This window comes from Tachysurus vachellii, chromosome 24 (assembly GCF_030014155.1).
Source record: "Tachysurus vachellii isolate PV-2020 chromosome 24, HZAU_Pvac_v1, whole genome shotgun sequence".
Lineage (NCBI taxonomy): Eukaryota > Metazoa > Chordata > Actinopteri > Siluriformes > Bagridae > Tachysurus > Tachysurus vachellii.
The window spans coordinates 15,525,196-15,540,440 of record NC_083483.1 but is presented as its reverse complement, the minus strand read 5'-3'; the positions used below and the strand labels follow the sequence as shown (position 1 = coordinate 15,540,440).

The 15,245-nt window shown below is 37.5% G+C and overlaps 2 protein-coding genes across 3 annotated transcripts; one reads left to right on the top strand and one right to left on the bottom strand.

Moving 5' to 3' along the window:
• Nucleotide 1: 1 nt before the first annotated feature.
• On the top strand, nucleotides 2-3,729 carry ndufb7 (NADH:ubiquinone oxidoreductase subunit B7). Its single transcript, XM_060860586.1, has 3 exons — nucleotides 2-265; nucleotides 1,696-1,864; nucleotides 3,536-3,729. The coding sequence occupies exons 1-3, from the start codon at nucleotides 151-153 to the stop codon at nucleotides 3,615-3,617; spliced, it is 366 nt and encodes a 121-aa protein (XP_060716569.1). The 5' UTR covers nucleotides 2-150; the 3' UTR covers nucleotides 3,618-3,729.
• A 366-nt stretch (nucleotides 3,730-4,095) lies between these two features.
• Nucleotides 4,096-14,237, bottom strand: tecrb (trans-2,3-enoyl-CoA reductase b). Of its 2 annotated transcripts, XM_060860536.1 has the most exons (12): nucleotides 14,093-14,237; nucleotides 11,316-11,366; nucleotides 10,349-10,400; nucleotides 9,788-9,832; nucleotides 9,353-9,456; nucleotides 8,358-8,473; nucleotides 7,418-7,523; nucleotides 6,777-6,849; nucleotides 6,553-6,596; nucleotides 5,663-5,720; nucleotides 5,477-5,565; nucleotides 4,096-4,811 (listed from the first exon to the last, which is right to left on the bottom strand). In XM_060860536.1, exons 1-12 carry the CDS (start codon nucleotides 14,105-14,107, stop codon nucleotides 4,638-4,640), a joined length of 927 nt encoding a protein of 308 aa, XP_060716519.1. In that variant the 5' UTR covers nucleotides 14,108-14,237; the 3' UTR covers nucleotides 4,096-4,637. The 2 variants fall into 2 exon arrangements, with proteins under 2 accessions (XP_060716519.1, XP_060716518.1); XM_060860535.1 differs by lacking the exon at nucleotides 14,093-14,237 and having other exon boundaries at nucleotides 11,316-11,770.
• Between the last annotated feature and the right edge of the window lie 1,008 nt (nucleotides 14,238-15,245).

Here is a 15,245-nt window from a genome sequence, read left to right as displayed (position 1 = left end):
GTGTACGCTTCCTGTGCAAACCGGAAATAATTAGAGGAGCGGTCCTGGAGGTGACTCTGTGGGACTCTGTTTTCTTTCTAAAGGAAAGGACTGAGAAGGATTTCGTGTTTGGCGTTAGATTAGACGTGTTATAGGGGTTTCACAGGTTAAATGGGGTCACATCTGGTGCGGAGCTACATCACGGAACGGGACACGGTACCGGACCCGAAAGGCCCGTTTCAATCCGACCCGCAGTTCGGCTTCACCGAGGAGAGGAAAGAAAGAGGTGTGTTTTAAATAAACAACAACAAATAACTGCATTATTACAGCAGTAAAACAGTCCCAGCGTATCACTGTTACAGTGAGATTGAGTCATTGTGTAAATGTTTTGTTTTAAAGAAAGAAACCTGCGGCTCAATTCCAAATGTCAGATGCTCCATGTAAAAGTGCTTCCTCCACTAAGTTACCACAAAGTTACATAGAAAGATTCTGTGTCTGTAACATTACACTTATCTTCACTGGAACTAAGAGACTCAGACACTGTTCCATCATGACAATGTCCCTGTACACAAAAGCAGCTCCATGAAGATCTCCATGGTGTGGAGGTGAAGATTGGAGTGAAGATCTCATGTGTCCTGCACTGAGCCCTGACTCTGACTCAACACCACTGAACACCTTCGGGATGAACTGGAACTGGAGTCTCATCAACATCCCAACATCAGAGTCTGTTCTCACTGATGCTCTTGTAGCTGAATGATCACAAATCCCCATAATCCAACAATTAAATGGAAAACTATCCAGAAATTTATAGTGGAGTTTATTATAACGCTGAAGAGGGAATAAGTATGTAATGAGATTTTCACACGTGTGTGCATGCGTGCGTGTGTGTGTGTGTGTTTGAGTGTGAGAGATGGTCAGGGTGCACAAACTTTTAGTCAAACGGTATAAATGAGGTATTTACTGTACAAAATTCCTTAGTCAAGTTTGCTTTCAAAATAAGTATTTAAGTGTTTTTAAAAGTAAATGCACCCTAAAAGAATAAACCAGCCCTACCTCCTATTCCATACATATAAACATCTCTCATTAAAAGGAAGACTTGGTGATTTGTGCAGTTATCTAATGAGTGCATAAAATCATACAGATACACATCAAGAGCTTCAGTTAATGTTCACATCAAACATCCGAATGAAGAAAAAGTCTGATCTCTTTGACTATGCCAGTGACATGGTTGTTTGTGTCAGATGGGCTGGTTTGAGCATTTTAAGAACCTTCTGATCACCTGGGATTTTCCCACACAACAGTCTCTAGAGTTTGTTGATTAGAGAGATCAGTGGAGATTGACTAAACTGGTGTTAGCTGACAGGAAGTCTGTTGTGATTTAAATAAATGAATATTTACAAAGGTGTTGAGCAGAACACCATCTCAGAATAAAAACACATAAGATCTGGCAAGAACTGTCAGGAACTGTCATGGGAAAAATATTTGACAGACAGGAGAGAGAGAGTGCATCGAACAAACAAACAAAAAAACGATAATTTTGGACAAAAACCTGTGTATATATATATATATACACAGTATTTGTGTGTGTTTAGTGAGTTACAGCAGCAAAGCAGTGCTGACCAGCACGCACACACACAGAGAGGACCTGAGATTCTCTGCTCTGCTGTACATAACCATAGATGTGTTAACATATAACCGTGTTGTTGTTTTTTTTAGAGCCGGTAGCCACACAGGAGCACATGAACTTGGCCATGTTGCCAGTGGAGCAGCGTGATTACTGCGCTCACTACCTGATCAAGCTGATGAAGTGTAAGCGAGACAACTTCCCCAACTTCCTGGCCTGTAAGCACGAGAGACATGACTGGGATTACTGCGAACACCAAGAGTAAGTTCTTAGATTTACTTCTGTGCAGCTTTCAGTGGTCGTTGTTTAGAAATCCACACATGTACAGCACAGCACTTTTAGATCCTCAAATCTGATTGGTCAGATGTTGATTACTGTTTTAGAACAGCAGCTTTGATTGCAGCATATTCGCAGGGACTTAATAATTTTAAAAAATGAATGAAAAATTCAAATACAAAAAACCTAATCATTATTGGTGATGTTTTGTGTAAGTATATGTTTATGTAAGGAAGGAGTCTCCAGTTTTAGTGCTTTGTAACAGTTAGAGGGAAAGCTGTAAATTTTAGAATTACAGTGTCTGATATTTTTCTTTTTACGGTTTCTTGGTAACATTTAAAAAAAAGAAGACACGTTGGAGAAGGAACGAGTGTTTATAGCTGCTATAATGGTGAGATGTGAATGTTCTCTTCAAAAATCATTCAAGGAATATAAAGCTGCTGTTGAACGAAAAAACAAATAATTCAGAAATTATGTGTAATGAAATGTATTGATGCAGGAAAAAAGTATTGAACATCTGAAGAAAGCAAGGTTCAAAAGGGCCATCAGTAATCAGAAAGTAATCCTGCCTCTTGGCAGTGGAAATTAATATCAGCTGGTTCAGTCCCAACTCATGGCCTATAAAAAGGTGTCTCATTACCAAGGAGTCCCACAAGAAACATCTCATGTTGAGTAAAAGCAAAGAGCTCTTTATTCTTGCAAAACATAATGATGGCATTGGTTACAGAAGGGGTTCTAACTTCTGAATGTTCCACTGAACACTGTTGGGGCCATAATCCGGAAGTGGAAAGAACACCATTTCACCATAAGCTGGCCACAACCAGAATGTTCAGTATTTTTTGTGTGTTATTCCATTTTATTACACATAACTTATTGTCTGAACTTCTTTGTTCTGTTTTCTTTCTATGGATTATGTGGGTTGTTAGCAACATCTGGTGAAAAGTTCATGTCAACAGAACCTTTAGAAATATATTTACTGGTGACGTGTTCAATACTTATTTTACTGGCTGCAATTAAATTGTGAGTGATGGGAATATTTGATTATTTTACTATTTAACAGCCAGACTTGATTTATTCCTGACAGAAAACCACCACATTTCTAAGTCATGACATATTGCTTTAAATTTTTATCTAATTGCAGTTTATGAAGTTGTTTTGCACACTGTTTTTTTTTTTTTTTTTTGCTCTTTGCACATTCTGTCTCACATTTCAGTTGATTGTGTTCATTCCAGTATTTCTGCACATGCAATATTGACTGAACATTCAGTATTTACACTGGTCAGTGTTGTTTTTTTAACGCACATTAACACTGCTTTTATATATATATATATATATATATATATATATATATATATATATATATATATATATATAAAATATACATATATATATATATATATATATATATATATATATATATATACACACACACGCAAGCAGTATTTATTTAGTAGTCTGTATTTCAGGGCTTTAACCTGAAAGCATTCTTAGACGCATTTTTGTTAAATCTGCCGAATTCTATAAAAATATTGATGATTCCCATTATAGTCCAGCTCTAGGAACCGCTGTGACATGTAGGTTTTTTCTTTTTGCATCCCTTCATCTTTATCTCTGCTAATGTATTCTCTTAAATTCTCTCGTCCTCTCTGTCTGCAGTTACGTGATGAGGATGAAGGAGTATGAGCGAGAGAGAAGGCTGAACCTGAGGAAGAAGAGGATTGAAGTGCAGGCAGCATAGTCACCCGTCTTCACCTCTCCATCTCAACCAACTGTCATGTTGTAGAAGGTGTCCCTCCCTCTGTAAATATCAATGCTCTCCACAATAAAAGAGCACCTTTACCCTGCTTAAAGCCTTGTGATGCATGTGTCCAATTTGGTGTTTATTATAGTGAAACCTACAGAACATTTCGAGCCAAAATATTGTTTAGCGTTCGTAAAGTTCCCTTAAATAGCAGAATTAATCTGTAACCACAAATCTAATCAGAAGAACTTTATAATCTGACTCATGCCTAAGGTACAGAACTGCCTTTAAGATTGAGGCCAAACCTCTACCACAGAAAGTGACTTGATGTCAGGTCTCTAGCATTAATCTAAAGTCCACAGACATGTTGTCTGGTCAGCCACATCTTAAACTTTGAACTCAAATCCAGCTGTTTAAAAAACATTTTCCTGTGTTTAATCTCTCTGGTTTGAACGCATGACACAAAACACCAAAGCACAATTACCAAGCGTGTATTTCGAATGTAAACATTAGCTACAGTAAACAATCAACATGAATTTAACAAGAGCTTCGATATTCAAAATTTGTGCCATGTCATAAAATGTTTCACATCTTTATTTGATTATCATACGTGTCTGTAAATACTGCATTAATTTAATCTGGGGAAAAAAACGTTTTAGTTTACAGTGTTAAACATAGCAGTGATTTAGGAAACACAGATTACTAGATTAGCTACCATCTAGATTATGGTCATTTGAGTGATCCAGAAGCTGCAGAGTCCAGAATCTCACCATCAGCACTTTGCCTGGTCCCTCAGACACACACTGGACTCCTGGACAGGTTTCATCACTTCTGATCAGGCCAAACAGACCACGCTAATAAAACTGTCAGTGCTGTGAATATGGCCTCTGGTGAAGGTTTGAGGGAGCATGGTGAGAAGGTGTGCAGAGAACCAGGAAGGACGTATTTTCTTTTGAAGGTGATTGGTTCAGACTGGGTTATGTCAGGTAGTGGGTATGGTTTGTCATCAGGCGGGTTCTACAGGATGAACGGCAGGATCGGGGAACGCAGAGGTGGGTAGTCACGGAACTCCTTCAGGTAGCTGCGATGTTTCCCTTTAGCCCACACGGTCATCTGGATGAAGCCCACCAGGGTGAAGAAGGCCACCGGCAGGCACTGAGTCATCAGGGTGAAGCCCAGCCATGAGCCCAACTGCGTGCACACACACACACACACACACACACACACTGCATCATTAAATGAAATTTACATTATTTAATATGAGCTTCAGTGGTTTCTATAGTAACAACATGCACAGGGAGTTTTATGGTGAATAATCTATGTCTAATAAACTGATTTATAATGGCTGCTTTGGTGGAGTTTACGTGTATAGAAGTCTCCAGTGTCAGTGCTTTGTAATAATCATTGAGGTAAAGCTGTGACTATGTTTCTGCTTCTACAGTTTTGTGGAAACGTGACTTTTTTATTTAGTAACGTCAAGAGAGGAAAAATTGTACATCTGTCATAATGCAGGTTAGAACAGAAACTCATTCAAGGAAATTAAATGAAAGAAATTGATTTTATGTTACAAAATCATGTGGCATTCATTAAGAATTTTTTAGAATTGTAATAGCAAATTGCTATGGTATAATATAAGGACTAAAACACTTCCTGTTCATTCCAAATCACAAGTTGATGTAAAGTTGTAATAGGATTGAATTCTTACTAGTTTTAAATGCTTTTTTTTAGAAACCAAACACTGATCTGTTCCTGTTCTGAAATGCTGAGTGATTTATGGTAGTAGTTTCTTCCACATGGACATTAGCTCCATGCGTGCTGTATTTAAAATGATTTAACAGACAGACAGACATGCTCACCTCATATGTGTAGTTGGGGCAGGACACCAGCAGAAAGATCCAGGTGAAAGGGTTCTTAGTTGGGTACGGGATCTTCCTAGTTTTAGATCCTGAGAAATTAAAGGATTTATTTTCATATAACAAAATGCCTCCAGTCGAGAGAACACAAAATATATCTTCTGCACATGTGAGGAAGTGATGCTTTACCTGGTGGTCGTAGATTTCTCAGTGCGATATGGATCGAGAAGTTTCCGATCTGGCAAAACTGCAGAAATGGATTTAACAAATTCATTAATAAATTAGTAAAAAAAAACCTGTACACGTCCAATCGTGCACTAGTATGTTCTTAAGTCTTCTATCAGATTAACATTACTGGACAAGAGTAAAATAATATCTGCATTGTTTAGCTCATGTAAAGTAACTGAGTGATTATTAGCTCTGAAAATGATGAGTATGTATGATGTACAGTAATACAGGGTTCCCACTCTTTTTCAGAGATCATTTTCCAGGACATTTCAAATTTAACTTAACTATACTTTTAAAGACAATTTATCATGTGAATGAAATTTCAACATTTATAAAATAAAAAGACCGCACATATTAATACCCTCTCCTTTCTCAGGCCAATGCCGTCATGCATGCTTTAGTTTGCTGTACATTCCCCTTGCACATGATATTCAGATTAACAAGGTTAATATAACCTGCTTACCCGTCACCATTTGCTGAAAACATTCAAGCACTTAAACCATTCCTAGCACCTGAAACCGCCAACACAAGACTGCGTCATCCGTCACAGCGAGATTAAACAGCATAACAAAAAACCCGTCAAAACTCAGCGTCCCTGAACAGAGCGCTTTCTGTTACTAACGTTAATTGTTTCGCCCAGTCGTAAACTGTTCTTTAAATGATCAAGAACATTTAATAATAATAATTTTCCAGGACAATTTCTGTTTTCTCTCATTTTCCATGTGCTTTCCAGGACTGGAACATTGGTCATTAATTTTCCAGGATTTCCAGGTTTTCCAGGATGCGTGGGAACCCTGTAATATCAGTTTATGTTATGTAATTCAAGTTCTTTCAGAAATCCTGTCTCTTACCAGGAAAATAATCAGGGCCGCTTTCACCTGCTGCTCACCGTAGGCTGAAACAGGAGCACAATATCATAGCATCAGAACAGGACCCTTTAGAATTTTTTGGTGGGTGACCAAACTACAAATCAAACCGAGAATAAAATTAGATGGAAACCAAACAATTATCATTTTGATTTGAAAACACATTTTTTCCCCCAGTGTATAAAGTGTGTTGATTAGCATGCACTCACTCGGTGGTGTGTATAGCGGATGGTTGATGTAGTAAGCCATCCATGCCGCGAATCCCCAGTAGTATGTACAGTTCTGAAAAAACACACTGTTTGTCAGGTGCACATTTAATGTCCTCAAACACCCATACAAGCTGTTCTTTAACCCAACTAACATAAAATACTGATTTAAGCGAATGTCAGGTAAATAAACGTTTGTTACAGGGCAGAGTTCAAGTGAAACTAGAAATGTCACTTACAATGCTAACTAAACTAACTAGCTGGGTAACCACACAGTGTTGTGTGTAGCTAGCTGGATAGCTTTGAGAATTTTATTGAACAATAGCTTGATGTTTTTGAAGTAACCTTTTTAAAAACATACTGAAGTGAAGAGAAAAAGGCCCCATGGTTGCATCTGAAGCACTTCACCTTGAGATTGTCTTGTCTACATAATCCCATGAATAGTTTAATGTGTACAAAATAAATAAACAATATAAATAAATATTTTTCTCCACACAGGGAAATACAGTAGTGAAGTGAAAGTCCAGTGGCTTCACTTGTTTTATGTCTCATTATTCCTCTAATAGCACAGAAAATTCCTAATTATTAACATTTTTAATTTAATAATGAACTTCATGTCACACTTTGTGTGTGTGTGTGCTCACCTTAAAGATATTGCGTAAAGGCATCGTTCCATGAGAAAAGCGGTGGACGAACAGCGTCTCTAGCAGTCTCTTGACGTAGTGGAACGAGTGGCACATACACGCCAAACTACAGCACAGGAGAAATGCATTAACCATCCGAATTTAGCTTTAAAATTTCATTACAGTAAGGTTAGTTAGTTCACACGCACATACATACACACACACATCCAGTGTGTGCATGGGTCAACTCAAGCTCTACTAAAAATAAAGTTTCAATTAAGTGTCAATTAAGAAAGTTTAGAAGACGAAGTACCAGGTTTGAACACAGGGTGTCGCTATAACACACACAAAGGAATCGGGAATGAACTCAGCTCTCCATTAAAAAGATACAGTGCATAATAACAGTTTATTAGAAAAAAAATTCTTAATAAGGGAAATAATACTAAAATATAATAATAAAAATACCATATGTTTCACTATTTGACCTCCAGATACAATGAGGTTAATTCTGTAGACCTACAATAATGTGGATGCGTGTGTGTGTATGTGTGTGTGTGTGTGTGTGTGTGTAAATACTGTATTCAGCATGAAATCTGTAGTCTGTAGCCACTGTAGCAGACAGAAGATTCAGTTTAAAAGCTGCCTACGAAGCTACATGCTTAAATACAGCACAAAAGAATCAGGAAAGTTTTGTAACTTATGGGTTTGTGAAACTGTAATATATAAATATAAAAATAAGTATCTAGCAATGTTCGACTCAGGGTGGGAGGGAGGTCTACATCAAGACTCAGTTCTGTTCTGGCACAGAGATGGTGGGATAAACTTCCCATTGATGTCCGAACAGCTGAGTCACTGACTGTCTTTAAACTGACGTGTGAAGAAAACATTCCTCTTCCAGAAACACTTAAACTAACACCTATTTTCCCTGTTTGTCTTATGTAAATGTAAAGGTTTCACTCACTGTACAACCCAGTGCTTGCTCGTAGTGAAGTCATATTTGGGCTGGTAAATAAACGGCACACGAAAATAAAACATCAGGTAGATGATCAGTGGGCCTGCATATTCCGTCAAAAACACCTGAGAAATGAAAAAAATAAATAAATAGATCTGATAGTGTGGAAACATTATTTTGTGAAGAGACAACATTTCAAAGAAATAATGTGCTCGATGGCTTGGAAAGAAAAACGATGAACTGTGGCTTAGTTATATGATTTATCTAAAGAATCTAATCATTTAACAAAGATGACGATCCAAAATATTATCATTTGGACTGTAAATTGTGTGAGATGTAACTTTAGAGACCTGTGGACATCCATCACTCCATGAAATCAGGACGTGCAAATAGTGTGGTGTTGTATGAGCATGTGTCAGTAATAATCACTATAAACTCTCTCTCTCTCTCTCTCTCTCTCTCTCTCACACACACACACATTAAAGCCCTGTGTGTGTCACCAAGTTATCGTAGCTCTGTTGAACTGGTATTAATAAACACCCTCAATATAGCACCACCTAATCCTCACACTCTCTCAGCTATGGAGCATCCATTATGTGCACAAGTGTGTGTGTGTGTGTGTGTGTGTGTGTGTGTGTGTGTGTGTGTGTGTGTGTGTGTGTGTGTTTTTACACTTGGTTGGTCACAAATGTCAAAATCCAAACATACTGTAGCTGAGCTTTGGTAGAAGGTGAACACAAACTTCTGAACAATGGCCCAAAAACATTCAAGAGCAAAAGGTAGTGAGTATGGTGAATAAAGTTTACAACAAATGTGTTTGTTTTAAAACAGTCATCAGTGAGTAAATATAACTGGCTGTTTGCTGTGTCAATCAAACTGTCTCTTCCTGTAAAAATAAGTGGTTCCTGCAGTTTCTTGAGGTTATACACATCTACCATCTATGTGAGTAATGAAAACTGTAAGGTGAAAAAGAGAGTGTGCGCGTGTGTGTGTTCGTTAGTTACCGTGACCCAGCTGATCTGGGCTCCCAAGTCTCTAAAGTAGAAGGTTGCCGTGGTTCCCACAGGCAAGTGCTGGAGCACGTCTTCATCCTTCAGAGATTTTCCCTCTGTATAAACAATCCCACAATGCATCAGTATACCATCTCTCTCATACACACACACTGATCTTTGACATGATCTATAACAATGTGCGAATGTGGTAATAAATAGTTGAGTATTTCTAGGTTATATGTTGCCATGTTTTTGTAATTCATTCGATTGATTTTTTTTTTTTATTCTACACAATTAAAATTATATAAGTGGAAGGACACTGTGTTTAAAGCGAGGTCTTTTTCCCAACCGCACAATATTGATTATTTTTGAAAATCCACACAGTTATTGGAAAAAGAGTGAGTGAATATCTGGAGAGAAATGTCTAAGAGAAATGAAAGCACTCACTGGGATCGAGTCGGATGGACTGTCTGGCAGGATAAAACTGTGGGTCTGTAACAAAAACACACAGAATCGTAATAATAAAGTCCACCATCCAACCAGCTGATCGAAAACCAAATCAGCATTAGTGATTCTTTCAATCTCTTTAGCTTAAAACGCTACCTACAACAAAATACCAATTTTATTGCATGATATACAGTAGAGTTACACATGTGACCATTAGCTATGCAAACTAGCTAACCATCAAACTTACACAGACCTCCCACATCACTTCCATTATAGAGACCAGCCAAAATATATTTGGTTATTATATTCTACACATTGGCTGAATTTATCAATCTAGCTACAGTGTAAAAAACATTACATTTTAAATATGCTACAAAACTTGGGCAAAGTGCACTGAACTGATTCTGCCAAATGATTGTAATAAAATATTTCATATTCAAATGTGAAGAAAATCCTATGATGTCTAAAACCTTAAGAGTTATCACAGAGTGGCTCTGAAGTCAGCAGTGAAAGTAGCTCTTAGCACTTAGCTATTATCAAGTTAACAGTTTGTTTACTTACGGCTCTTATGGAACATGGACTTGATCTCTCCAATGGTTGCATTTGGCTCCACCTGTTCATCATGAACACACACAAATAAACACTCCACTCTAAACACTTCATCTGTGTATGTGTGTTTACTATACATGTCTGTTTGTGACAAATTAGCAGTATATTTAGCTGCTATCCCTGGTGTTCCCAGATGGTGGGTGTTTGGAACAGCTGACATTCTTAGACACAAAACACACCAGGCACTGAACATGTCCTAAAAGTGTAACATCCGTGTCATGGCACCCGAGCTGCAATTTACACCATCACATATGGTTCATGTTTGCTCAGTTACACTGTAAACCCATGCTAATGTGTGTACCTGTGCAGTATGGCCACACCAGTGGTACTATTACAGGTAAAACACTTACATGTACAGTAAAGACATTCCTTCTGTACATTATAAGCAGACACTAAAAGTAGATATTAAAATTCTCCACACGCTACACAATGTAAAATTTTAGTTACAAAGTTTGGACTAAAAATTGTAAAAAGTTAAAAAGATTGGAGTTACTGGTCAAAAGGCTGGTGTCTCTGTTCAAATGGTTGGAGTCACTGGAGACATTTGATTAATGGCTAAATGCCAGACGTCAACACGGAGACTCCCAGTTATCATGACATTTGACCTTTCATTAAACTTGCTTCATCAACGCTGACAGTATGTAGAGGCTCCTGGCTGCCACTATGTCCACAGGAGCATGGCAGCATATGACGAAGAGCACCAGGCGTTCCTCAAAACCCACGTTAGCAAGCTATAGATAGCACCGAGCCCCAAAAGTAGCTGTGTTATATTTAACTGAGAGAACATGCACTGCTACATGCTGAGCTGTCTGGTTGTTGGATAAGTATTAACACTGCAAACTAATATAATATTCTTTAATAAAAACTTATTTACTTACTAACTTTAATATTCTTGAATAAAAATAAAACTTGCTCTTACCTTGTCCAAGAAGCAGAGCTTGTCCTTTGTCTTAGCATCCAAAATCTCCACCTCAAAAAAGACAACAGCTTTTTTAGCTTTTTTGGTGGGTTTGCGTTTGGATGGCACGGCCCCAGGAAGGCCTGTGGCCATGGTGGAATTCCCAGGCAGTTTAGGTCGAGCGGCCTCTAACGCCAAGGTGTCCATTCTGTCGCTCTCTTTTTGTGTACTGTCTAATTTCGTTGTGTTTTCTATTTCTCTGCCAAAGGAAATCTGTCTATCTGTCTCTATATTTCCCCAGGAGCCATTCCCTCTCTCTTGCACACCCTCTAAATGGAGTCCTTGTCTCTCCCCCAATGCCATTCCTCCTCCACCCTGCCCTCTCTTTCCCTCTAAAAAGAGAGCCAGGCAGTTGGGGAAATATCCCTAACTCCACCCTCCTGTCCTTCTCCCCAATCTCACTGGGGTACTGGCTTTATTCCACCAACCCCGGTGCAAATCCCTATTACCAATTACACCTTACATATTAAAATCTGTGAATAAGTTTTCCAGGCAGAAACCATTGTGGAATTAACAACCCATAATTGTCCACTAAGCACTTAGAACTGGCTAAACTGATAAAGTGCAGAAATGCTTGGATCTGCTAACTGCAGAAGTATATTTGCAATGGTCACAAAATGAACATCAGTCCATATTGATGTATATAAGGTATACAAAGACTTACAAGAAAAATGACCCATCATTTTTATTATTGTGCAACCTGTTTATTAAAACTAACCCAAAACCTCTTCCAAAATTCAAAGTTCACCTTGATAAAGTCAGCACAATGAGAATGTGACTACAAACCTGTCTTTCCCTTTAGTGAATATACTTTTATGCTGGGTGAATTTTTATTTGTGTTTAAGTTGTATGTACCATAACATTTTGTCAGCTGTGTAACTGCAATTTTATTAAATCTGTTTGAAATTATATTATTATGATACAGACTTTTTAATGAATCAATACTGGTTTGGGTTCAGCAACTTCATAAATTCATGAAATAAATCTGTACTGCAATCACTGGTGAGATTTGTGATCCCTATCCAGGATGACTCTAGATAAGTTTACCATGTCTGAAAATATGATTGTAGCGCAGCATGGTACTTATTGCTCTCTCTCTCTCTCTCTCTCTCTCTCTCTCTCTCTCACACACACACACACAACTCAAGAGGTAATGTGAAAAATGGCCTTGCCCCCACCCCCAAAAAAAAAGAAAAATTCAAACTAGTGCTAATTATAACCTGCACACTGGCAATGAAACACACACACTCACACACATTGAATCAGCTTTAAACTGGTAATAATAACTGTAAATAATATAAGGCTGAACATTTATACTGGTTGTTAATCATTACAATATAATCAGCTCTGCATCTCTAATCATTACTAATCATTAAACTCAACATTATGTGTAATCATCCTGCCTGATATCAGCTGCTCTACCTTTCTAATTGATTGTAGAGTTTTTCTATTGATCCTCATTGGCATACATTTCTTTTAGCTTTATTTTAGACTATGAATAAAAAGATCACAAAAACCATTTTTCTTTCACAGATTCTATGTATTTTTTATTGTTTTATATATTTTGCAATGTATATTGTGTATCCTTAAAATGAACTATCACACTTTTAATAGGAATGAAACTCTGCCTTCAAGACACACAAATCTAATTAGAGTAAAGAAACACAGGCTAAATTTGAATCAGTCATTGGTTGGGTTTTAATTTGGCACACAATCACATTACCAGGACCGTCAATTAAACAGATTATAATCTTGATCACAATTTGGCATTCTAAAATAATAAACTAATTATAATATTAGATAACTTCAGCTACTTGATATAAAATGTTCAATACAGTATTTTATTAAATCATCCTTATGTCTGGGGAATCCATTCTAGACTATGGGTTGTATAATATTAGACTAAAATCAATCCAAATTTACATTTCTCTCCTGGATTTTCCATATGAAACTTTGCACTGGTTAAAGTCCTCGTTTTTTCTGGAATGAGACCAGTTTTGCCAGGTTGCTTGTTCGGAACTGGCTCAGCTTCATCTGCAGTTCATTTCAGTTTGACTCTTAAGCGCCACCTGCTGGTTACTTTGCGTTAACGTCTATAGAAATATTTTATTCAAAAGCATGTCGTTTAAACGGTTTATATGTCTGATCTCTGGTTCATGCGTGTAGTACATGGATTGTGTCTATGAACCAGTGTTTTAAAGTTAAACGAGTTTGAGGCGACACGTTTATTGGGGTCATTCATATAAAAATAATGACCAACTTCCGGGAGTCTGACAGCAGCAGCACGGTGCATTAAAAATCCAGAAAATCAACCTTCAGTATATTGCTGCTAGTTTACTAGTATGTAATTCTGACCTTACTGCAGAACCATATCACGTATGAAAGGCTGTAAATAAATAACATGATGTTTAAAACCTGATGTATGAACCTGTAATACCATAAACCCCCAATGGGTGTTAGAAAGGAATCAAACCAAATGCAACATTATAGTGAGGCTAAAACACCTGGATTAGTCATGTGGTCCACATCTATAAAGCCTCTATAATAACTTACTAATGTGTGATTATTATTATTGTCTAATCAATACAATTGCAGTCTAATCTCCCCTTTACCTTCTCCCCTTCGTCGCCAAATTACACATTTGTATTTACAAAAAACTCATTAACATCACACACGTGATCATAATTAAAAAACGAAACAAATCTTACAAAGCACGTGTTTTAAAGAAACGATCTTACCTCGTAATGCTTCATTTTGTCCGCAGTTTAAACTCGTTGTCATCCGATATAACTGACAGATCCGACGTCCAATCAGAGCGCTCGGACAACCTGGCGCGGGCCAATAAAAGAGAAGCTTGTCGTTGTTCTTAACGGACGTTCTGCAGGACGACCGTTGGACAAAGACACGCATTAGACACGCCCACGCGTGCACTTTTTTAATTAACAGTCACGTACACAAACGTTCACAATGCATGTTTAAAACTCCTCAATGCACGTTTAAAACTCAACAATGCACTATTTGGGGTTGGAGCAGAATACCCAGAATGCACTTTGCTATGTGTAGGGATTAGGGAGTGGGGCAAAATGGCATGTGTCATTGGGGTATTTACTCTGTGATTAATAACAAACTTTAAATAATTAACACATAAGATATGTTATCATTCTGAAGCAGTGTCCCCCCCCCCCCACACACACACACATAAATACACATGAACTGACAATGTTGTTGTTGTTTACTGTATTGACCAAACCCTTCTTGTTGTTTTATTATATATCCTGTTATATATTCAGGCACAGATTCAGTACATGATACCACCACGTAATAGCAGCATGAAAAAGGCATCCGGACAAAACATTAGAAATATGTTTAAAATGTTATCACTGGTGTAACCTTGTAAATCCTGTTTTGTATCCTGTATCTCATGATTTATCACTCATCTTATATTCAGACTTATTGTGTCAGTAGTGTGGTGTTGTTTTGAAGTCTTGACCTTTAGATTACTGGTTAATAAGAGCTAGTTAGTTAAAAAATTAAATTAAAATTATTTTGATTATCCCTTTCCTGCACACTGCAAAACATTAGCAACAGGATCAACAATAACAAATATTATTACAATTAGATGGTAATAGTGTTATATTATTTAATTAGTTAGTTAGTTAGTTAGTTAGTTAGTTGGTTATTAGGGCGTGGCAGGGCTGTTTATGCACAGCAGCAGATTTGGCATCAAAATGACTATGATCCAAACAGAGGAAAGGATTTCTGTAATCATTGTGACGTTTGTCCTCTGTCATGTTCCAAATCCCATCCTATCCCCTCTGTAGGACTCTGTAGGTTAATAGCGCTAATGTATTCTACACACTTCCTAGTGCACCACATGAGCTGTAGAGGGCA